At 43.1% G+C, this 24,061-nt stretch overlaps 1 protein-coding gene and 1 pseudogene across 1 annotated transcript; one reads left to right on the forward strand and one right to left on the reverse strand.

Annotated features, from left to right (window-relative positions):
- Positions 1-2,905: 2,905 nt before the first annotated feature.
- LOC138620993 (carboxypeptidase O-like) lies at positions 2,906-7,508 on the reverse strand (annotated as a pseudogene).
- Positions 7,509-7,874: 366 nt separating this feature from the next.
- Positions 7,875-11,970, forward strand: LOC138621007 (melanoregulin-like). The gene is made up of 5 exons (XM_069698723.1): positions 7,875-7,951; positions 8,058-8,313; positions 10,602-10,692; positions 11,393-11,559; positions 11,893-11,970. Exons 1-5 carry the CDS (start codon positions 7,875-7,877, stop codon positions 11,968-11,970), a joined length of 669 nt encoding a protein of 222 aa, XP_069554824.1.
- The last annotated feature ends 12,091 nt before the right edge of the window (positions 11,971-24,061 follow it).

Consider the following 24,061-nt stretch of genomic DNA (forward strand, 5'->3'; position numbering starts at 1 on the left):
TTACATTTCATTTAGCCGACGCTTTTATCCAAAGCGACTTACGATAAGTGCATTTCGACCATGAGGGTACAAAACCCAGAACAACAAGAATCAATTACTATAGCGATAGCAGCACAACTTGAGAGCTAGAAAGTTGTTGACTTGCGATAATTCACCTTATAGTCTGATTAGGTTTAACTCTTTGTTTTTAATGGAAATAAGTGATTCTTTCTTCCCTTAGAGGATCTTCGTGTAAATCATTGCAGTTTGACCGCTCAGATTTCTCTCACACTGCCATCCTGTACACGTTGTCCTGTATATTTTGACATGTGAATGTTTCATCGTCTCGCTGTAGGCGTTGTTCCTATCATCTGTTCCTCATTCACCTATTCCTTGTTGGTTGGGCTTCTCCTTCCTCTTCGACTCTCTTCCCCTATCTTTGTGATTTATACGTCCAACGGTGTGTTTTTCCCCTGCTACCCTGATGAGTGCTCAACCACACGCACACGCACGCGCATGCGCACACACACACACACACACACACACACACACACAAAAATAGATGGATGAACTAAACCAGCCAGACTTCACTGTGAATTATAATCACTTTCAATCCGTGTCTCTGAATCTGTGTGTGTGTGTGTGTGTGTGTGTGTGTGTGTGTGTGTGTGTGTGTGTGTGTGTGTGTGTGTGTGTGTGTGTGTGTGTGTGTGTGTCAGGAAGCTGTACTCTGCCTCACCAAGTCATGTGTGAGTATCTTTCATGAATGTAAGTGATGGCGCGGCGAAGAGTTTCTTCCCCGAAGGGTTGTATCTGAATGTGTGTATGTCAGTGTACCTACTTATTATTCCCTCCGTCCCCTGGTGTTTGACCCGTCTTTCTGTTCTGTCGAGGTTGGAATATAATTCTATTTCCACTGCTGCTCAAATACAAAGTGTGCGTGCACATACATACACATACATATATATATATACTCCTACCTACCTTTAGGCAACAGCCATCAGGGTGAGTGGTCCATCACTCACCCTCACATAAGGTATTCAACTGCACTGTGTCAATGTCACGTTGTCATTGGCCAAGTGTGTGTAAAAAAAAAAAAAAAAACGGTGGTCTGGCAGTCACTGAGGAAGCAGGAGAATACACTCTGGAAATATAAATCTCAGACAGCAAGAGAGGGAGGAAGAGGATGTTTGAGGGAAAACCTGTAAAACGAAATGTCTCAGCAAAAAGCTTGCAAGTAAATTTAAACATAAAGACTTTAATGTTGTTGGTTTTTTTGGTTGGTTGTTTTTTTTCAACCAACCAAAACATTTCAAATAGAAAGCCGAAATGTGTTTTCCGTGGCAGAAAAACAAAAGCTATTAAAAATAAAGGAAGAATTTACCATATTGAGTTTCAGGAAACAATGATGTAAATGATGACAACTCTCTGATCTGTGGCTGATTTCCATTGGTTCTACAGGTTGCAGCGTATTCCTCCCGATGCGTGGTTAGAATACCATTTTAAAAGCATCTGCGAAAGAAGTAGAAGTCTAATGCCACCTGAAATTGAATTACCAGCTACGAATAATAAAGCTGCCCCCAAACTCCACAGTCATTTCCTCGACGAACTGGTTGGTGGAGTGGATAACGTGTACAGTACAGCAAGTAATGAAACATAAGGTCCCGTTTAGAAACTAGGACGGATAAAAAAAAAAACAGATTCAGTAGTGCAACCTATGAATCACTGCAGTGCAAAAGAAACATATTAATGGTGAAAAACTACACAAACTGTGTAATGTTTAATTTCTTGGATGATCAAATAACCACATTTTCAAAGTCATTGATTGATACATATATTTTTCATGCTGTCTACATTTATGTTTTTTTTTTGTCCCCATGTATAACAGTGAATACTGCACTGACCCGGGACAGTGACAGGGATCTCTTTAATTTCTGAAATATCAATTTTCATGGCAATCTTGAAGTATTTCCTCACTGTTGCAACTTCAAAGCATTTTTTTTTTAGGATTTAAAAATGCACAGGAACCATGCACAGAGGCACATTTTTTTTATTTATTTTATTTCACTTTATTAATCCCCGAGGGGAAATTTCTTCGCTACAGCAGGGGGGCTCTCAGGGGGGAGATGCTGCAGCAGGCTGCCACTAGCTCGGCGCCAGGTAACCTGACCTGAGGTGCATGTTTTTGGATGATGGGAGGAAGCCGGAGAACCCGGAGAGAACCCACGCAAGCACAGGGAGAACATGCAAACTCCGCACAGAAAGGCCCAGGACCGGATTCGAACCCGGGACCTTTTTGCTGTGAGGCGACAGTGCTAACCACTGCACCACCGTCAAAATGTGTTTCTCTGACCTGTGATGACTGATTCAACCTAATGTGAGAACGGAGAACAAACAGATGTGATGATAAAACAAGAATGGCAGAAGAGGTAATTATGATGTTATAAAAACTCCTTCAGCGAGCCTTGTTGGGATCGAGTGTGGTGTGTAAAATGAGGTGATGCTGCCACCTCCTGTGGAAAGCATGAACAATATGACCATCATGTCACTGAAAACAACTGATGTGCAGTCGGTCTCTTTTTTTAGGAAAAAAAAAGAAGAAAAGAAGTTCTACGAATAGTCTAATAATGTAGTAAACTATTATGTCTTGATGAACCCTAATGATGACTTTTTGCAACTGCCTCTGTCAGAAAGACAATATTATACTTATTATTATATAATATTATACCTTACAGATTGCAGTTGAATTGAATATTTCTGCTCTATGTAATGCTGTGTTGTGTTTTTGGATTGTGTTCCTGAAGCTAACGTCTGTCTTCATATGCCCAGACCAAAAAATCCAAACACAGGCAAGCTGGCCCTCCACAATCAGAACCTGTACCATCTCCTTTTACCCACAAATGTCTCTCCCTACCTTTCCACCGTCTTATACCAACACCAATCTGGCGAGATACGCCGTTATAGCACAGCTCCAAATCATCATTACATTCCCAGAAACCGTGGCCGAGCCACCGTTAGGAAAGGTGCGGTTGTGGAAGGTGTTGTCGTGAACATATGTGATGATGGAGAGAGCTCCTGCGAAGGCCTCCTCGCAGGCCGGCTGGATCTGCTCCTCTGGTAGCGAGTGGCCGAACTCGCCTGGAGGGTCACAGAGTGATACCAAGACATTACTGAGTTAAAAGCCAGAATGTTGTGCTTGACCCGATGACAACATAGAGCACGTTTTACTGCTGTCCAACTCACTTTTGTCCCTCAGCTCAAAGGTATAAGAGAAAGGGATGCCAATGAGACGAGCCCAGTCACGGCTGGAACCCGAGTTTGGATCTGAGGGTGAAGAAGATAACAACATCTCTTTGGGACAAGAAGCGGGAAAGTAAAAGTCAATTCAAGTGTGTGTGTGTGTGTGTGTGTGTGTGTGTGTGTGTGTGTGTGTGTGTGTGTGTGTGTGTGTGTGTGTGTGTGTGTGTGTGTGTGTGTGTGTGTGTGTGTGTGTGTGTGTGTGTGTGTGCAAGTCTCACAGAGAATTTGTGGAGATGTTCCTACAGTGTAGCTCATTCCATGTAACTTCTTCATTTCTGCTGCGGCTGCCTCGCCGACTGAAACCTGCACAGTTCACAAAGACTAAATACACAACTTTTGTTTGTCCGCTAAAAGACCACACTCTTCCAAGGCATTATGGTTCCTGTACAAAACATTATGACTGAGTAAGTGAGCGCACAGTGCGAGAGTAAAGAGGTGAAGAATACTTCATACGACATGGCTTGGCAGAGACCTTTTAGATACTTTAACATCTTTCAAAACAATGTCTTTCACTATGTAGTAAAACTTATTAAAAAAAAAACTAAAAAAAAACTCATTTGAAAATCCTCCAAGTAGATTTCTGACTTTTTTTGTCTTTCACCTGGCTACTTAATTTAATGGAATATAAATTCAGATAACGACAGACGCTCACCAGTTCTTTGTAGTTGGGTGCAGAAATGTGAGGGTGGCCGTACGGCAGGAGCAGCAGTTGTCCAGCGGAATGGATGGTGAGGAAACACAAAGTCTCACCAGCCAGCTCACCTGCAGATTCAGACAGATAAAAACAAGTGATTGTTATCAAAATGGCATCACGTTCACCTCTTAAAGGACCAGTGTGTAGGATTTAGGGGGACGTACTGGCAGAAAGGGAACATAATATTTCGTGCGCATGCTGCAAAGTGTAGATTTTGGAATCTTTATTACGAACCAGAATGTGCATTTCCTGAAGAAAACGCAGCGTGAATGCCGCGAAAGCTCGCTGAGGGCGAGAGAGAGGAATCGGTTGCAATCGGCAGCCTCACTGCTCGATGCCGCTAAATTTGACACGCTGCTCCTTTAAAGAATAGCAACACCTCCGTGACGACATCGGTCATGTCTTTACACGCATTACGTGAGCTTTCGACGTTCACGTTTTCACGACATGTTGTGATCGTTCTTCGTGTGATTTCATAGGAAGATAGAAAATTACCAACTAAGTCCATCGCCGCTTTGGCCTCCGGCTCCGACCCGGCTGATTTCCCACACTAGGTGTTTTCACAACTATCGAACGACACGCCGACCGCTGACGGAAGAAACAGCAAAGTTAGAGAACACGCTTTTTTTTTTTCAAATGAGTTTTTATAAATGAGTTTTTTGTTTTTGTTTTTACTGTTATTTTATTTTATTGCTTTTTTATTATTTTATTATTATTTTATTGCTTTCCTGTATGCTGCTGTAGCGAAAAAAAAATTCCCCTTGTGGATTAATAAAGTAACTACCCCCCCCCCCCCCCAGCCCCTCACCTCCCCGAGCCCCGTTTTACTTCGACCGAATATGATAACACGTTACACACGAGTAACCGCTTTCCATGGTTTCACTGAAAAATGATGTGCACCGTTTGAAAGCGTAACGTGACGTCTGAAAGCGTAAGCAACTCTCTCACTTCCCCAGTTGGCGTTGAAGTTTCTGTTGAGGTCAACACCGTAGCAGGAGCTGCCTGGAGGAGGGAGGGAACGAGACTTTCTCCACAAACGAGTCTACGTGGAAACAACACACGGACGTCGGTTCGAGCGAGTTATAACAAAGCTGCGGAGTCCGTTGGAGTCTCATCTTGAACACGCGTGCTCAGCGCGCCGACGTGTCCGTCGAGTTAAGGACTCACACTATCGTTGGCCCAGGTGAACATATATCCATCCACGTTGATCACAGGTGTAACGTAGAGGTCAAGATTCTGCAGCATCTCTTCCACCTTCTTGTTGGTTTTATATAAGTCCAGAATCTAAGCGAAAGGGGGAGTTTAAAATACACGTCACGTTTGCTTCCTTTGGAATGCGCGAGCATATAGTTGAAGTGAGAGTACGCGAACCTCTTTGACAAACCACTGGCAAACCGCAGGAGCGATCCACTCCCGAGCGTGGATACCACAGTCCATCCATATAACCTTCTTCTCTCTGCCCTCTGAGTGTCCTAGTCCCAACTGGAGATGAACAGCAGATGACAATGTTGGGTGAGTGAAGGATTTAAAGGTGCCATACACAACTGCTGTGTCTGAATTTAATAACCCTAAAGAATGACACATCCTCAAACTGATTTGTGGATCAGATAATCACCCTTCGAAAGGGCAGGTACTGTAAAAACCCACCCTGAAACACTCTCCGTCTACCTGGATGTTTCTAGTGTTACTTCTTATGTGGTTTCCAATTTCCCACAAATACTCGACCCCCACACTCACATTCCCATCCGCGTAGTATAGAAATCACCTGGTCTTAATGTCTCTTGTGTGTTTAAAACAGTACTTGGTGAATTAAAAAAAAAAAAGACAAGACTTTAAAGAAGACTGCTTTCTTTCTGATACGTTGCTTCAGGCTTTTGAGCTTCACAAAAATCTTCTCGAAAAAACAGACGAGACTCTTTTGCCCTCGTGCCAACCCACCTGTAAAACAACTTCTCATAACATCAGGAACACAATCTTAAAAAGTTGACCAAATACTAAAATCATAGCCCTCCCCCACCCCTCCCCACCCCGGAGTTAAAATAGTTACACCACGGACTCCTGTTTTCATCTGTTGGAAAGGAGGAGACGTTTTATTCTACAGAAGCTTCGTATGGATTGCTCAGTCAATTATGTTGACCAGTAGCTAATTGCAATAACAGTGGAATTTCAATGCGTCCTAAGCTGTGTCATTGTGACTAACAGAAAGTGTAACTTTGAACCCCTTCTTTAATAGTTAAAGGTTGGCACAAACCACTAGATGTCGCCGCACACCCTTATTGTTTTACTTTACCTCCACAACAGAGGCAGTAAAAGTGCCGAAATACCTTCAGCAGCGTCATGTGCCTTCCTTCGAAGGTGTGTCCATACACCACTGAGGAGACCAGTGCTGGGTTCCCTCCCTCCACATCTTCCATCCACCTGTATATCTGTAATTCAGGGTGATCGGCATGACAATTAGGTTCGATAATTGTGGTGAAAAGTTGCTTTGGCCGAGGTCTATCTGTAATCTCCAACGAATAAAGTGAAAGTTAAAGGGAAGAACAAGGTGCGTGAGATTTATTCGCAATAAAACATCCGGTGCTCCGGTGAGGTTTGCTGTTTTGACATATTTCAGGGCAGGAACTAAACAAATTCCAGCTTTGAAACCTTCTACAGTGAAGAGCGCTCGTACCTCATCCATAGGGTGATATTTAGTGTAGTTGTAATTAGATGTCGATTCCGACATCTCGACTAAACTGAATGCAAAAAAAAAAAAAAAAAGATTATAATTAATAAGAAAACATTTTTTTTGTTTGGATGTACACTGAGAACTACAGCACACCAAAGCAACATGTTTGTGTGTAATAAGAGACTTGGCCAATAAAAATGATTTTGATTGTTCACTTACAAAAACAATGTCAAACCTGATGTTGGCACCACAGGAAAAAAGTTAAAACTGCTGAGCATTGACAAAAACAACAACTTTTGGTTTAACAGAAAACTTGACTCCCCCGTGAGAAGTCTCTAATCTGCTGCATATCAGCACCAACAATCCCAACATACAGGATTTAAGTGCCATGTTCTCTGTTGGCTCATTTACTCTTTCCCAGCTACTTCAATACCTAATTGATCTCTTCTCCCTGCAGGGACACTGCAGTCAGTCACTTCCAGTAACTTTTCAGCTCGGTGACCTTCAATCTCCAATCAACATGTGACCATTTCGACAAAACAGCATTTTCAGCCGTTTTTACCGGCCGACGCGGTTGTAAACACACGCCCGTCTTGAGGGAATATAAATGATAAATATTAGTTGCATATTAACTTTTATGCAGTGTCAATAAAGTTATATGACAGGTGACATCACAAAGGACAGTTAGTGGGTAAGACAGTGCTGTCTTCATCCAAACACCCTCTGCTTTTTCCCCTGCAAGCATGAGAGGAAACGTTTGACACAACCAGATTAAAGACTTCCAATTTCCAAACAGCACGTCAGAGTAAAAACCCACATCTGTGCAGGCAGCGATGGAGCTAGAAAGTTGTGCCTCTGCAACCGCATTCTGCACCATCAGGAGTTGCTGAATAAATGTGCCATTCATTCCTAAACTGCTGTCTGTGTGTGTGTGTGTGTGTGTGTGTGTGTGTGTGTGTGTGTGTGTGTGTGTGTGTGTGTGTGTGTGTGTGTGTGTGTGGTGTTGTTGTTGTGCCCGTTTCTTTTCACGTGGATAATGTAATTGACAGACAGCCCTCACTCAGGGCAAGGCCGGGGGGAGGAAGACCGTAACAAGTTAGGATGTCGCCTGAATTTGTACCGCTTTCAGTTTGGACATGATCTCGAGGATTCTGGAGGAAATCTGCGACCTTCTTGTGGGATATCATTGGAAAGCCTATTGAGTTTTTGTCCAGAACTTTTAGGAAGGCCCAAATGGGTGCCAAGTTGACCATCTGCTGTTGTCGCTACTATCTGAAACACAACAGAGAAGAGAAGGATGCTATTTTGCGGTGAGGCGCTCCACAAAAAGAAGTCCTGCCTTTAATCTTCAATCATTTACATCGAAGTCGACCGGAAGGGTTACAGATTCATAACATGCCGTGTCTTTCTCTGCAGTATGGGCACCGCCACTACTTCCAGACAACAGCTACCCAGCGAGTCCAGCGACAGCAACACAGAAGAGGAGAGCCTTTTTGGGCCGCCGCCGCCGCCTTCCAGAAAGACGCCGCGGAAGAAGCGGGAAAGCCGGAGGAGCCCCGCGGATCCGTGGGCCTCCACGAACAGAGACGGAGGATCTCCCGTCAGACGAGGGTCGGACACAGAGTTACAGGCTTTCATCAGCATGAGAGACCGGGCTGACGAGGCCACAGAGGTAACGGAAAGCACGCTGCTCGTAACGCAAGGGGATACAAACATGCGTATTCACCAAAGCAGCAGCATATTTGCTCAAAGAAGACACATCACATGTTGCTAGATTTTGTTTTTAACGCTGAAAAAAGTAACAATTCACCTTGGTGTGTTTAACATACCAGAGAATGGATTTAAATCTAGGCACAGCACAGGATACTTTTTTTTTTTTTTTTTTTTTAAAGTCCTTCATGGTTATAGCATTGTACATGAACGTTGAATGCTGTTGAGAATAAGTGACAATTTACTGTTAAACATAAAACATTTTTGCTTGTTGATGAAACCAAAAGTACGAGAAACAGAATACCACTGTAATCATTCAAGGTATTCATTTCATCTTTTTCACGGCACGTTCTCTGGTAACCAGCTGCAAACATATGTGACCCGCAACCGACATTTAGAAGAATTACACTAATTTGACAACATGTTTGCGGTCGACACAATTACAGTGAGTCAATAGAGCTTTAGTTCTTTATTGATCGGGAATCTGGCAAATGAACTAAGCTGAGACTTGACATTTACACCTGAACAAACATTTATAGTATTTTTTCGCGGCAAGATGATTTTAGAAAATCCACACTAGTGCTGGTGTCAGGTGGTGCTACTGTAATTCAGTAACTCAGGCTCTCGTCCACATCTGTTTCACTGGAGATCTCTTATGCAATAATCGAATACAGGCAGAAGACGTACAGAGTTGACTCTCAAAGAAACCTTTGATTCACTTGCATGTTGATTCACATCGGTAAATGAACTTGACCTAGATTCCAAAATAACCATATCAAAAGGATGACGTTAGAAGAAATTGACCCGATGCTCACATAATTATGAGGGAAAGGGAGCCAGAAGTTTGTCCCTGTGCTTAAATCTTGAATTACAAAATTAGGTTTAAAGAAAGCCTCAAATATACTGTATCATCTGGTTGGGATAACATAATAATTCAGAAAAGTTAAAAAAAAAAAATATTTAAAAAATTCTGTTTCTCATCAAGTATTACAGCCTTTTTTTTTTTTTTTTCCTTTTTTTTTTTTTTTAGGAGAGTTGTCAGTCAAATTAATTGAATTAGTTAATACTGTGGCTTTCCATAAACAACTGTTCAGCAGATTTTTATCACAAACACACACACACACAAAGGTACAGTTGCTTCATCAATTCAAACTACAAGACCAAACAACCCTGTTGGGGGGTGTAGAGGGAACTCAAGTACATATAGGTCTTCTCCTCAGATGTTTCTTCGTTCAAAATGGACAAGTCCCTCCATGTTCTGTGTCTATTCTCCGGGATTCATTTTGTGAGAGCAGAAAGGTGTTTTGAAACAGGAACGCCACTGAACTGTTGCTAACTTCAGTACCTCGCAGGACCCGCATCTATTAAATTAGAGTATGTTGAATCATTTTTATTTACTTTAATTGCTGTTTCTGTGACATGAGAACTGGACGAGTCCAACTCCATGTCTCTCCGGAGGGATCGCACCGGGGTCATCTCTTTGAGGCTGGTTCCTCAAATGTTCGGGCTGCAGCTCAGTCCAACTCCGTGAGAGTTTGTTGAACATGTGACAGTGTTCATGATGAGAATAGCAGGCTGCAGGACACAGTGGGCACATTGTGTTAATAAATGAATTCCTTAATGGAGATTTAGGCCAACAGCTTGGCAGGCCAGTCAGAGAGAGTATTCACTGAACCGTTGCCTTCTTGTTGTGACACACTATCAGGCCAAACAAACTGACAATGGGTCGACATTAAAAGGCAATTAAGAACTGAGGGATAAACAAGGCCAGTAAATAAAGTAGGACATTTGTAGAATCTACAGCAGAGGTCTCCGACCTCTTTTTCCTGAGAGCTTCTCGTGTTCAGTGACATGTATTCACATAGCTGAGCTCCACCCAAACCAGCTGAATACGTTTCTTTAATGTGAAAAATAAGAAATGAATACTCAACACCCACATATACAACCAATACCGGTTGGAGACTCCTGATCTCCAGCTTCACTTGTGATCATTTTTCATGTTGAGTATCCACAGTAAAGTCTCTGCAACCTCGTCCATTTAACGGTTCATTTGAGTAAGGCTTTAAATTAGCAGTGTGGCAACGTTATCCAGTCAGTCTACCACTATTCCTTTTCCTTTTCACGTCTGTTAGAAGGAACCGTTGTATAATTCTTACTCATACGTGTGTGTGTGTGTGTGTGTGTGTGTGTGTGTGTGTGTGTGTGTGTGTGTGTGTGTGTGTGTGTGTGTGTGTGTGTGTGTGCTGACAGGAATGGGAGAAGCTGAACTTTGACATCCACACGTTGCGCTATGCCAGACGAGAGGTCCGAGCCCGATGGAAGAAAGTTCTGCTGCGGCTCGGTGAAACACTTTGGTTCCTTTTCTTTTCGGTCCATTGCTGCTCCATTCAGTCTACCGATAGTAATTAGGACATCATGAAAGCACTCGGTCGGACATCAAAATGTGTCATAGGCACAGAGTGTATTCATTTCACAATAATGGCTCTAAAACGGAGAAGTCTAGTTTGCGAGCGGGTTGTTGAAGAAGGTCGAGGGTGGTTGGACGGGTCAAACTTGGGAATTTCCCCCACGAGGCTGCAGTTTGAGGCCCGTGAGAAAACAGAAATCCACATGGATTTATTTCAAGTGACACAAGTATGTAAACTTACGTAATGTATTCACCTTGTATAGTATACAGAACTGAACCAGAGTATGTCATGTCTGTATTTTAACCCAAATTACGCTCTTTTGCTGAACCCCATGGATTTAGTGCCTCAACCTAAAGCACGTCCATACGTCTGAGATGCCTGCAGGCTTTGACAAGGCAGCGCTGCTTGATGCCCTGAGATGATGAGGAGGAGTTGGACTCTCGCGTAACGTGAACAAAGGCCATTAGGGGGGAGAGGGAAAAAAAAACAAGGTCATCTCGCAAATTGGGGACAATATTGTGAAACTAATACATTTTGCGGGCGTGACCCCAAAAGTAGCCTTGACACATTTTGATGCGAGTTTGTGTTGAAAAATCGAACTCCTCCGTTGTTTTTCTCCTCGTCTCGCTGCAGGTTATCAGTGCGAGGTGGACGCCTTGCTGTGTGTGAACAAACAGAATCGCTTCGGTCGAGATGAAGAACATCTTAAAAAAGCTACTGAATTGTTGAAACAGCTGCTGGAACACACCTCTCTGTTCCCTCCTGGAACAGAACACCAGAGCAGATACCTCTTTGTCATGGTACACACACACACACACACACACACACACACACACACACACACACACACACACACACACACGTATCCCTTATACCAATGTCCAGTTAAGTGGAGGTTTCCCAGAATACTGCCATGATACGTTGATGCCGTTACGCCCGGTGGAACACGAAGCACCTCTTGTGTTTCGCATTAAAACTACTCTTCCGTCAGTTTGATGACCAGTTGTTGTTTTATTTCACTTCCTTTTCGCTTCCTGTCTTCCATTTGATCTCTCCCCCCTTCTGTTGACATTGTCTCTTCCGACCATCATCACTCATTCCACTCCTCTGATGTTCCTCCGTGTTTCCCTCAGGATCGCCTGGTGTCACTCGACAGCGCCGACGACTTTGTCCGACTTGCCAAAGAAAAATACCCCAAGAAAGAAGGCTGAGAGACGACGGGCGCAGAGAAAAGGCTGAAGAACATATTTAAAATGCCGACTGACTCTGCACAAATAAATGTGACGCCATTTAACACATTTAACTGTGAAGGAAATTTAGTTTTAATGGCTAGTTATTGTTTATCCTGTCAACTGAATCAGATATATTTCATTGCGTCCCGGTTGGTTTTTTTAGAGGGTAAAAGTTGTAATGCTGTAAAAATATACATTTGTTTACATATAATGTATTTTTAATTTATTCTTCTCTTTCTTAATCATTTTTTTGTATCTACTGCTATGCCACACGTGACTATTAACAAACTGATACATGTAGAGATACGAGGTAAAAACTAAGAAACCCTCAGCAACTCCAAAAAATGTTTTTGGCACAACACTAAATATTATTAAATGTCTCTTTCTTGCCACAAACATCTTAATGCTTTTGTCTGAGAGAGAAAAGTCTGTGTTACCTGTGATCTTGAGCTGTGTTTGCTGACATTGTGACTATTAAAATACATTTACTCATTATGCAATAGGCTCGTTTGTTCCACAAGGGGGCAGCATATAGTCATATTTCAGTGAATTAAGCTGGACGACAAACTTAACTTACTGGAACTTCTGCTTTGTAGATGAATGTGACTCTTTCAGTCTATTTTACTGCCAGTTAAATCGATTTAAAGATCTTTCAGACGCATTGAATGAGTCAAAAGTTCTTTCTTCCCAAACGTTACAAGGAAGTGAAGATTCACCACTTTCTCTTCCAACAGTGATGTGGGATGCTGAGGAGTAAAGTTGTTCAGTAACATTTAAGATAGCCTGAAATGGGATTTCTTATACTTTAGAGTCAAATTAGCAGTGATTAAGAAAACCTTTTTTTTTTTTTTTTTTTTTTTTTTTAAAAGAAGGTAAAAGTACAATGTACAATGTCAGTCATGCAATCTATCCATAGGACATGAAACTTCCCTTTCTTCATTTTCTGAACATCCCTTTTGAAAGATTTGATAACGTCTCCTTCCTGGCTTTAAGCCAAAAGTGTTTTTGAATGACTGTTAGTGGTAGCAACGAGCTCAACTGTATACGCACTCTCAAACATGCACCCATCTGGGACACGGCAACATCTCTCGGTTCAAAGAGTGTGAGGCAGTTTTCATGCAGTTGATGAGTGCTTTATGCAAAACACACATTCATGCTTGCTTGCACTCCTGCACACAGAAAGAGAGATTTTACCCTGACCCAGATATTGTTCTCTCCAAGGCCCCTTCCCAAGCTTGGGAAACAGATGTGGAACTAAAAAAGAAAAAAGGCAGAGGGGAGGGGAGGGGGGGGATGAGATGCAGACCAGTGGTCTAGCAGCTTTCGAAAGACATTGTGCTGCCTGCACCTTTTTCTCATTAAACCACCATGTGTTTGTGTGTGTGTGTGTGTGTGTGTGTGTGTGTGTGTGTGTGTGTGTGTGTGTGTGTGTGTGTGTGTGTGTGTGTGTGTGTGTGTGTGTGTGTGTGTGTGTGTGTGTGTGCATCGAGTAAAGCTGACATCACTCTTCAGAATTTCACTAAAATATTCCTCTCCACACACACACACACACACACACACACACACACACACACGCACACACACACACACACACACACGATTGAAAGGGTGATTGTGTCACATGTTGGGGTGCAATATTTTAAGAAAAAAGACAAAGCTGTCCGACTGATTGCTTTATGTGCCCACTTAAAGTGCCAGCAGCTCACAGTACAGGTCCTCCAAAACACGGCTCGTCTGCTGTTTGTGTGCAAGACAACATCTGCCAAAGGCCACACACACACACACACACACACACACACACACACACACACACACACACACACACACACACACACACACACACACACACACACACACACACACACACACACACACACACACACACACACACACACACACACACACACACACAGATGCAGTGTAAAGTGCTGAGCTGTGGTTTTCTCATCATAGCTTTGGGTATTCATAGCAAAGTCACGTCTGAATGAACCGTCTGTCCATCATGACTTCATTCTTTATCTTTATATCGTTATATATTTGTACCGTCGGGCTTATTGCGTCAGGAGAAGATCAATAGCACCTTTGTGTCTTTTTGTTGATTGTGAAGTTAATTAGGACGTTTTATCTGCTATGTTTGTACTTATAAAAATGGAGGTTAAAAAAAGAGAGTAAAAGTGTAACAACAATCAGATGGTCAGACTATGTATGGATCAAATTAATACATTTGTTGTTTCTTTCTTTTTGTTATGTTCTCCAAATCTCTTTTGTCAGTTGTGTTTCTCCCCACATCACTCTTTCACCAAACGCTTTCAGTTTTGGTTTCCCTCTTCGTGCACATCTTGCTCTGTCCTCCCTCAACCTCTCGCCTTGAAAACAGACCTGGTTCTGACTGTACGCTGTCCTTCATTGAAGTATTACTTTTTTAGAAACTTAAACTATAATTCAGAGCCATGACTCATGAGGTCAGGACCTTTATGTTTATTTCAGGATACAGAGCACTTTGCTGTAGTGATTAATGGTTTAGATAGTTAAATGTCAAGAGTCTGTAATGATGAACTCTGCAGGGCCTTTTGGATTTAGAGGTCAGATGACTCAGAAGAATGAATCCGCTGACTGTATTAACACAAACCGAACACAGATGGGCCATTAGAGCGAGTAATTAATACGTACTTATACTCATCCTACTGGAGACTAAACATGGTTAAAATCAGTCATCTTTCAGGCTGTGTTTTGCATCAACATGTCTCAAGTCACCACACACGTGTGTGTGTGTGTGTGTGTGTGTGTGTGTGTGTGTGTGTGTGTGTGTGTGTGTGTGTGTGTGTGTGTGTGTGTGTGTGTGTGTGTGTGTGTGTGTGTGTGTGTGCGCGCGTGAGGCGACACAATTTAGAACCCGTGTTTTACTGCTGATACAATTATAGACACAGAGTGACAAAGAATCTGATAAAGTGAACCACAGTAAAAATCAAAATGCTTAACAAGTTTTTAGCCATCTCTTAAGACGGTGATGTTGGTTGATTGGTTGATATTGATATTTCCAAAATAAAACAAGCCTTAGCGGTGCTTTGGGTTTGGTGTTAATTAACAAATGCATGTTTAACAACTAAACGAAGATGGAATGTGTTCGGAGAGTAAATTGACAAATTGAAAACGTTTTGGTAGGGACACACACAAAAAATGACATACTGGTGTCATTTTTGTTTTTCTATGAAGATTAGATGGTTAATGAAAGTTAGAATAACCGCTGTCATCAAATGACGTACAATTAGATGTTTTCTCAAACAGACGAGTGAGATGCCACGTCAATATGATTTAAGCCAACACGTCACTTTGATATAACTTCATTCATTAGATTTGAATGGAGCCATTTTAAACTGTACTTATGACTTAACTTAATGTAACCAGAGTCCTGCCGCTTCCATTTATCTTTTCCTAGTTTTTACTTTGCCAGACAACATGCATCTTCTCAAAGCTTCCATTGTTTATCTCTGAGGGTGATTTATGATAAGACGGTGTTGATAGCAGTGTCACACCCATGCAGACAAACACACACACACACAAACACACACAAACACGCACACACAAACACAGTAATCTGTTGCGGATGTTTAGAGAAGCGAGCAAATAAACCAGTCCGTGATGTGCTGACCTCTGTGACTCAAGACAGAAGGTCAGAAGTCGACAGTCTGTTCAGGAAAGGTGACGTTATTGAGCTGCTTTCAAGTTACCCCCCCCCCCCCGATTCCAAGCTGAATATTGTCTATAAGAGAAAGCAGATTCAGGTTTAATGCTAATCTCTGCAATGGATGCACGAGGAAGCAAAATAAATCAGAAATTTCTTTATGAACTTTTCTCAGTTCTAAGATGCTGCTTAGGGTATACATTGTCTTATAATGCATCATCAGCACTGCATGAATTTAGGAGAGCCTGTGTTAAAAAAAATAAAATAAAAACGGATCTTGGAAAGTAAATGCATTTGAAAAATTGAAATACTGCTTGCACATGAACAAATAAGGATGACGTGTTTCACAGACACCGCAGTCACGGAAAGCATGACGTGATACGGATATTACTTTCATTCTTAGTTCCTTAATTCAGGCAGAAAATAATGCAGAACAAACACACACAGAGACACACCCCAGATGGGTTGAGCAAGTCTCTGGGCAGGGCAGGGTGTGTACAGCATGTCTGTGGTCGAATCAGTGGTGGATCAGTAATTACACAAATCCACTGATGCTCTTGAAGTATCCTGATTTATTTCCCTCAAATCGAACACGATTGAAGGAGATAAAAGGGTGTCCGCTGAATTTGAAGATACGCACGCTTACATATTGTCGCGATCATCGTTAATTCCTGTGACTGTATTGGGTGAAAATGTGACCGGAAAAGTGCTTTGCTACGGGGTGGTGTGTGTGTGTGTGTGTGTGTGTGTGTGTGTGTGTGTGTGTGTGTGTGTGTGTGTGTGTGTGTGGGGGGGGGGGGGGGGGAGGATTACGTACGACTATAAGAAACACACATTTATTCCCGGGTACTGGGCGGGTCGTCTGAGCTGGTAAAGTCCTTGTCAGAGCCAATAACCAGCATTCAGAAGGGAGTACAGGATGCACCCAGATGCAGCTGCGTGGATGCGCGGTGCATGTATATCTTTATGTGTGTTAGAGCCTTCACTGATGTGGTTTTGGAAGTTAGAGTGATCTCACGCAGCCGTGAAGGCCATGCTCTCCCGCAACCTGCCACACACAATCTTCGACGCGTGGAGACTTGTTCATCCTCTCGTGCATATACTGCACGTTTTCAACTGCTTTCCACTTGTGCCGTTACTAAATGACAGCGCAAATTTGGAAGTATCCCTGTCACAATAGCAACTGCGGTTAACTAGTTACAGCAGCGTGTACGGAAAGCACTGCACACATAATAATCCCAGCTCGAATGGTTTCTATGGTTTTCAGATATAGGACGTCTCCCACTGGTTTGTGAATGGCCGTTCTGAAGCCTCCAGTTCGCTATTTCGGAGTCAGAATGAACCGTAACTGGACGAGCTGGGGAGGAGCGAGTGGAGGATCTGACTCCAATCTCCGAGGACACTACACCCGCCCACCCACAGCAGAAATCTGACTGCACCACAGGCCCGTCACTCAAACGGAAACGCCCCCAAACCGCTTTTTGAGGCCCAATACCTAATCAAATAAGGGATTATTCTCAGATGGACCGGCGGAAAGCTAATAAGGAGTCATTTCAGCGAATGACACGATAAAGACTTTTGGGGAAAAAAATGCATTGACTTTGTATTTCATTAGAAGGTAAATGGGAGTCTATAGAGCAACAGCCTTTTTGGAGCCAGCCCCTAGCAGCCCTCAGAGGTATTGCACTTTAACGTAACTTCCGCATTGGCCTCACTTTTCAGACCCGGAAGTTACATCCACTTTAATATACAGTTTACGGGTATAACTCTTGCTGTTCTCTTGGAAGGCTCGACGGCAACAAAAAAGTGTGCAGGATTCAGTGGCTTCTAGCGGTGAGGTGGCAAATTGAAACCGACTGAATACCCGTCGCCTCCCCCTCCCCCTCGAAGCATGGAGGAGAATCTACTCCTGTATCTGTCCACAAAACACGCAAAACACAGAAGGTCCTTTTGTCTGTTCTGGGCTACAGCCATTCTTAGTTGTAGGTGATTATTCACTAATGAAAACATAATTATGAATACTATATTCCACTTTCTGCCAAAAGATCCTCCCACATCAAACAGACCGAACATTCTAATCTCCAACCTGAATTGTGAGGATCTACTTGACGAGGATCAAACGACGCGTGATGACCCTTATTTCAAGGTCCTGTTGAGGGGTAGAAAAGCGAGACGAAGCAAAAATACAAACACAAGAAAGTAGTAGTGAATAACGACCTCCGAGGCAGATTCTCTTCGTGATCCTCATCCCCCCCGACTCCCCAACCCGCCCCACCCCCTCTCTTCTCTCCAGGGGGCAGACAGTGATTCATTCCCCATCACGGATCACCTGGCTGGGTTTTCTGTCAGCACTCATCTGATGTTCCCCCAAACTACCTGGCACGCAGGTCGTAACCACAAGACAGCTCCGTCCTGAAACACGCTCAGGCCCACCATTCCTCTGACATGAATCAGAGGCTTGGATCGGCGCGTTGTACCGACGGCACATAGACCGCGGCCGGAGGGACCTCCTTCAGTCGCAGGAGACATCTTGACTGTAAATGATGTCATGTAATGATGGTGCAGATGGAAGAGCAGCTCTGCTCGTGTTTATAAAGACACTGAAATACAAAGCGGGAAACATAGACACCAGGGCGCGCGCACACGGGGATACTGGCTGTGCAGCATAAACACATGGTGCTCATACCTTAAAATAGTCAGTCGAGTCCAGTGTTTAAGACATCACCACCGGATGCGTGTGTGTGTGTGTGTGTGTGTGTGTGTGTGTGTGTGTGTGTGTGTGTGTGTGTGTGTGTGTGTGTGTGTGTGTGTGTGTGTGTGTGTGTGTGTGTGTGTGTGTGTGCGTGCGTGCGTGTGTGCGTGCGCGCGCGTGCAACAGCTCTGGAATACTAATACAATTCTAATTATGATTCCATGATTCTATCTACCACAGGATCGTTCAGACCAGAACAGTGACTTCATTTTCTATGTCTGTCTCTTTAGCTGATTTTCCAACCAAATATATATATATATATATTTTTTTTTGCACTTATGATGTAGTGAATTCGAATAGTTGAATGAAAGCTGATGGAGGGAGTGAAGTACAGAAAAGTATAAACAAACCTTCCTGTGCTCAGTTTGAGCGTGTCATTTTGTCTCGTGTCACTTCTGTCAAGGTGATTAACTACCGGCACGAAAGGTGAGCAAATTCATTTAGTCCAGTCGTCACTCTTTAGAAAATATGTCGCAAAACGCGTGGTTTTCATTATTTTATTTTTTTTCTTTGAAAGGGCTCTGTTATTTCCTTAATCACCTGCGCATGGAAACTTTCAGCAGACAGGAGTACAGCGAGCACTTGTTTGGGTCAAATTTCAGCAGTGGATTACAGCGAGGCGTATTTGGTACAGGGGTGAGAATCGACAGCACACAGACTCCAAGTGAACTTCATCATCATGAGGACATGTTATCCAGTACCGTGTTGATCGCTTTTCACCGACAGAGGACAACAACAATCGCCTAGATTCGTCCCGACTATTGCTCATAGCTTCAGTCGTGGTCAACGCCAATTGGTTTAAAGGCTGCTCCAAGAGTTTCAAAATGAACCCGAGGTCTTTGCCCATTAGGCCGCAATGACAGTAAATGATCCTCACTCTATTGTGAACGCTCATGTATCCATACAGTGGATTTGGGCCGGGTAATAACAAGCTTCAGCAACAGCGGTTAGTGCACAGAAATGTGCTCTATCTGACCCGGAGGTAGAGTGGGGGTATAAACCTGCCATCGGTCGACATTTTTCTCCCCTTCTGCTGTCTGCGTGTAAACGCTTTCAAAACTCTTGTCGCCGGGGGCGACGGCAACAACTTCGGAGTTAGCAAGCGACACGCGGGAAATGCTGCGCCCAAGTTTTGATGAAGGTTTGGACCGTGCAAATAAGGCACGCCTGCTTGGTTCTATTTAGTCTTATTCAGTTTAACCATGTAACTTCCAGGGCCGGCCTCCCCACGTGCAAATGTCCAACCAGAACACACTTCCAGCCAACACTGGTTTTGCAAAGGAACGTCACTGCATCTGGGCTCAGCATCGCCCGAGTCAACTTTGATTGGTTTAGAGAAATACAAACAAGCGATCGTTTTTTGGTTTTTTTTTTCCTTACGCTAGAATGATAAAAGGGTACAGCCTGAGCATTCTCCAGCGCTGCCACAGGGCGTTGGAGATAATAATTATAATGATAATAACTTTATTTCTATAGCACTTTTCAAAAACAAGTTACAAAGCGCTTTACATTAAAAAAAAAAAAAAATAAATACAGCATAAAATATAATGATAAAATACAACAGAAGTAAAACAGACAAAAAGCGGACAGTCAATCAATAAAATAAAATGCAGTCAACAAAAGGCAAGTCTAAAATAATGCGTTTTTAAGAGTGACTTAAAAGAAAACAGCTCTGTTAGCGTCCCTGATCAACTCTGGCAGGTCGTTCCATAACTGAGGGGCCCGAACAGAACACGCCCGGTCACCTTCAGTTTTGTGTTTAGTTCGGGGTTTGGTCAGGAACGACCTACCAGAGGATCTCAGGTTGCATGTAGAGAGATGGGTGTGGCCGTGCGACACTTGATTTTGGCTAATGACAACAGCCCACGTTAACTTCCCCCGTGAAAGTTGGTGGCAAGCTGCTGAACAAAGTTTGATCATAATTATGGTCTCAAAGGAATGCCACGTTTAACTCAAGTCTTCTCAAACAGTTTTTCGCTGTTTGTACGTCTTCTTTTTTCCACCTCTGTGCATTTGGACAAAAGCACTCAAAGACAAAGTTAAAAAGCCGCCACAGGGAAATTCTACACACACATTCTTGTTCTTCTCTTTCGGCTCGTATCCTAATTCTCATAACAGACACTGTCCACGTTAGCTGAGGCCGGTATTGTAAAAACACCACGCAGACTGAGCAGTTTTCTTTCCACTCTTTGTAGCACCGTCTCCAATCATCACTAACAGCAATGAAATTATATAATTCGTTTTGAGACATGCTAACGGCTAAAAAAAAAAAAAAAAAAAGACACTAAATCATCCACCACATGTTGAGGCCTGCAGGATTTTCATTTTTATCAAGTGTATATGCTACAAACTGGCTGCTGGTTACAGACACATAGTTATCTGCTTAATCGCTACATCAGCTAGATGTAGATGACTCTCTTGGCCAAACCATGATGCTTGTAAGATCTGTTCAAAGCTGCTCAGCATAAAGATGATTCATCTATCATGATGTCTGATCAAAGGTTCAATCATCTTTCTATCCTTACGTCACTCCTTTTAGTGTTTCAGCATGCCACAGCTCGAAAGAAATACTTTTAACTACATGCATCTTTAACAAAAAATCTAGGTTTAGGAAGAATGTTATCATCATCGTTTCTCAGAACGTTGTGTCTTTATAATGCGATTTAAATCTGAAGTATTTAAGAATGCGTATTGTGTACCGTTTCTCAGCAGGAGCACAGGACCACGTTGAGTATTTCAAAAGTCAAATAAAGTTTTGTTTTATCAGCAACAACAAATGGGTGAAACATTTCCTTAACCTCTATGTGCAATAATAACTACTAGATCCTTCCAGAGGACTCATTCTGACTATGACTGTTGAGCTAGCGCAGACAGATACACACACTGGTACACACACCTAATGCCTGAGGTGATTGTTGGCCGGTGTGTGTGTGTGTGTGTGTGTGTGTGTGTGTGTGTGTGTGTGTGTGTGTGTGTGTGTGTGTGTGTGTGTGTGTGTGTGTGTGTGTGTGTGTGTGTGTGTGTGTGTGTGTGTGTGTGTGTGTAGTTCACACACACACACACACACACACACACACACACACACACACACACACACACACACACACACACACACACACACACACACACACACACACACACACACACACACACACACACACACACACACACACACACACACACACAGGCAGACACGACAAATACTGGGCTTCCACCATTATGAGCTCATTGAAAAACAGCTGCCATTCACTTAGAGGTCATATGAGGGGGAAAGCTTCACATGTCTAACTGCCTGCCTGTCTCCTTATCTGAGTCTATTTCTATGTATGACAATACACCCTGTCTTATCTCGGTCACACGTCCTCTTTTTAATCTTTTGGTTTATGAATATTCTGGTATGCCCCCCCTCCCCTCCAGAAACGTCCCCTTGTGGAAGCCATTTTGTGGGTCGAGACTTCTGAGTCGAGGCCTCGCTCTTGACCAGACGACCCCGTGCTCCCCACCACCTCCACCTAAGCGATCCACCCACTGCGGCACTGCTCCAGGACGACTTGAGGCGGGTCACGCGACCAGAACTCAACTTCCAAGAGCTTAACCTGTGAGAGCGTGTATGCCCTGCAGCGCTCTATCAAACTCCATCACTTGTGACGGCTGTTTTGCAGTCTTGCTGCTTATGTCTACACATGCAGGTGCAATTCTTCGCCCCTCCTAGAGATTGTTTTCTTGCTCACAGTTGCCTGTACAACTCTCGCGTGTTGAATTCGTGCACGAGTATTTACATCACTCGAACGGCAGTTAATGTCTCCACGTGTGTGTCTCTCGAGACATTAGACATAAATCTGACACCATATATATCAAGGAACAAGCTCTAAATTAAGACAATATTGAATCTTCACTGATAACTGAAATATTGCCTCTTTCTTTTCATTGTTTCTATTTTTTAGTGACACAACACTGGCTTTGCCCGGAGCGCCTTTTGTCCTGGCAATGTTTCAATAAATAAAAATGTTTCGTGCGAGTGTTTTCTCAATTGTGGGCTTGTGTGAGTAGCCTATGTGTGTGTGTGTGTGTGTGTGTGTGTGTGTGTGTGTGTGTGTGTGTGTGTGTGTGTGTGTGTGTGTGTGTGTGTGTGTGTGTGTGTGTGTGTGTGTGTGTGTGTGTGTGTGTGTGTGTGTGTGCATTATTCTTTGCCTGTATTTCAGTTGGCTCAGCATCCTATCTGACTCAAAAACTTTGCTCCTCCCTTCCCTCTGGGAGGAACACATTAGAGAGAGAGAGACACACACACACACACACACACACACACACACACACACACACACACGCGCGCACGCGCGCACACAGACAGAGGTGGACCCATCAAAGCGAGGCTTTTCCCAGTGTGGTATGGTTAAATGATAGAGCATGAGCTCAGCAGCGGTTAGGCAGAGGAATGGAGGGCAAAGAGGAAAGTACAGCTGCTTGGACATGAAGGCAGAGAGCGACAGATACTAAAACCACACCTAGAAGACCATGAGGAGAACAAGAGATGAACAGATGCACATGGAAAAGAAGGCGCTCTTTCTTAATTTTGGTTCAACCAACAAACGCATCTATCGTGTGCAAACCTCACGACTGCTAATTTTAGATGGCTGACTCAAAGTTTTTCCTCCAGCTGAAAGCTCGTGTTGTGTTTTTTTAGTGCAGACTGACAATTTAGTACGCGTGTTGTGTTTTTTTATTCTCATCGAGCAGAAGACATATATCGCTTTAAGATGGAGGCTTGGAACCTGTGTGTGTCGTGAGGAGTGATGAGAAGCCGTAACATTTTGACACATCTAAAATGCCTTCTTTAACGTCCATAAATAATCCGTTTTCTTTCTTCTTCCTTTCTGTCTGTGCACACTCTCCTTCTCTTTCGTCTGTGTGAACTCAAGTCCATGTTGATGTAAGTCTTACGTATGTGAAACCCCCCACTAATGACCCACAGTGGGATCGCAGTGTTTAAGACAACACAGCGAGGGAGTCTTTGGTTTGTTTCTTCTGGCTATGATTCATAAACCTTTAGCATAAATGAACCATGACTGGCTCCAGGTCCCTCAAAAGGATCTCACATTCTCACTGACATCATGTTGGATTAAAACTAACGGGAGATTAAGTTTACACGTGTAACTGGAAGTAAGATTAATGTACAAAGTCACGACTTCACTGGCATGAAAAAGGAAGCATCTTGGATTCACAGCGAATTATACTTTGATCCAAGAAAAAAAATCATCTGGTTTAACACTTTACTGACAACTTGACAGCTGCTCCAACTTTGTTTCTTGCACTTCCTTTCATTTGTTGTATGATCAAAGTTGTTTGAGCTGAGCCACGATGATCTGTCACAAGGGTGAGTTTGTTCTTTCTAGTGTAGATGTTTTACTTCCTGACCGGATGAAAGTCATGTCTTATTTTTTCCACGGAAAGCAGGATATGGTCTTTACTTTTGGCAAGAAAATATGATGCTGCTCATCATAACTGTCCGTATTAACCTCTGCGCACACTGCCTTTTGTGTAAAATGGAATATTCTTGAACTTTGTGAAAGTTGGCAAGCCTTCGTTAACTGACATATCTATCTTGGCCTAAAAGACTGATGTGGGTGAGGAAGAGGATG

This window comes from Brachyistius frenatus, unplaced genomic scaffold (genome assembly GCF_029030835.1).
Source record: "Brachyistius frenatus isolate BFR_SWC_R1_liver_20210118 unplaced genomic scaffold, ASM2903083v1 Contig_28, whole genome shotgun sequence".
In the NCBI taxonomy this organism is placed as follows: Eukaryota; Metazoa; Chordata; class Actinopteri; family Embiotocidae; genus Brachyistius; species Brachyistius frenatus.

What these genes read in the sequence shown, in the direction of transcription:
- LOC138621007 (XM_069698723.1), top strand. Translation starts at nt 7,875, where the DNA reads ATGGGTGCCAAGTTGACCATCTGCTGTTGTCGCTACTATCTGAAACAC. An exon ending in GAGAAGGATGCTATTTTGCG is followed by an intron (nt 7,952 to 8,057) that starts GTGAGGCGCTCC and finishes CTTTCTCTGCAG; the next exon opens with TATGGGCACCGCCACTACTT. An exon ending in GCAGATACCTCTTTGTCATG is followed by an intron (nt 11,560 to 11,892) that starts GTACACACACAC and finishes TGTTTCCCTCAG; the next exon opens with GATCGCCTGGTGTCACTCGA.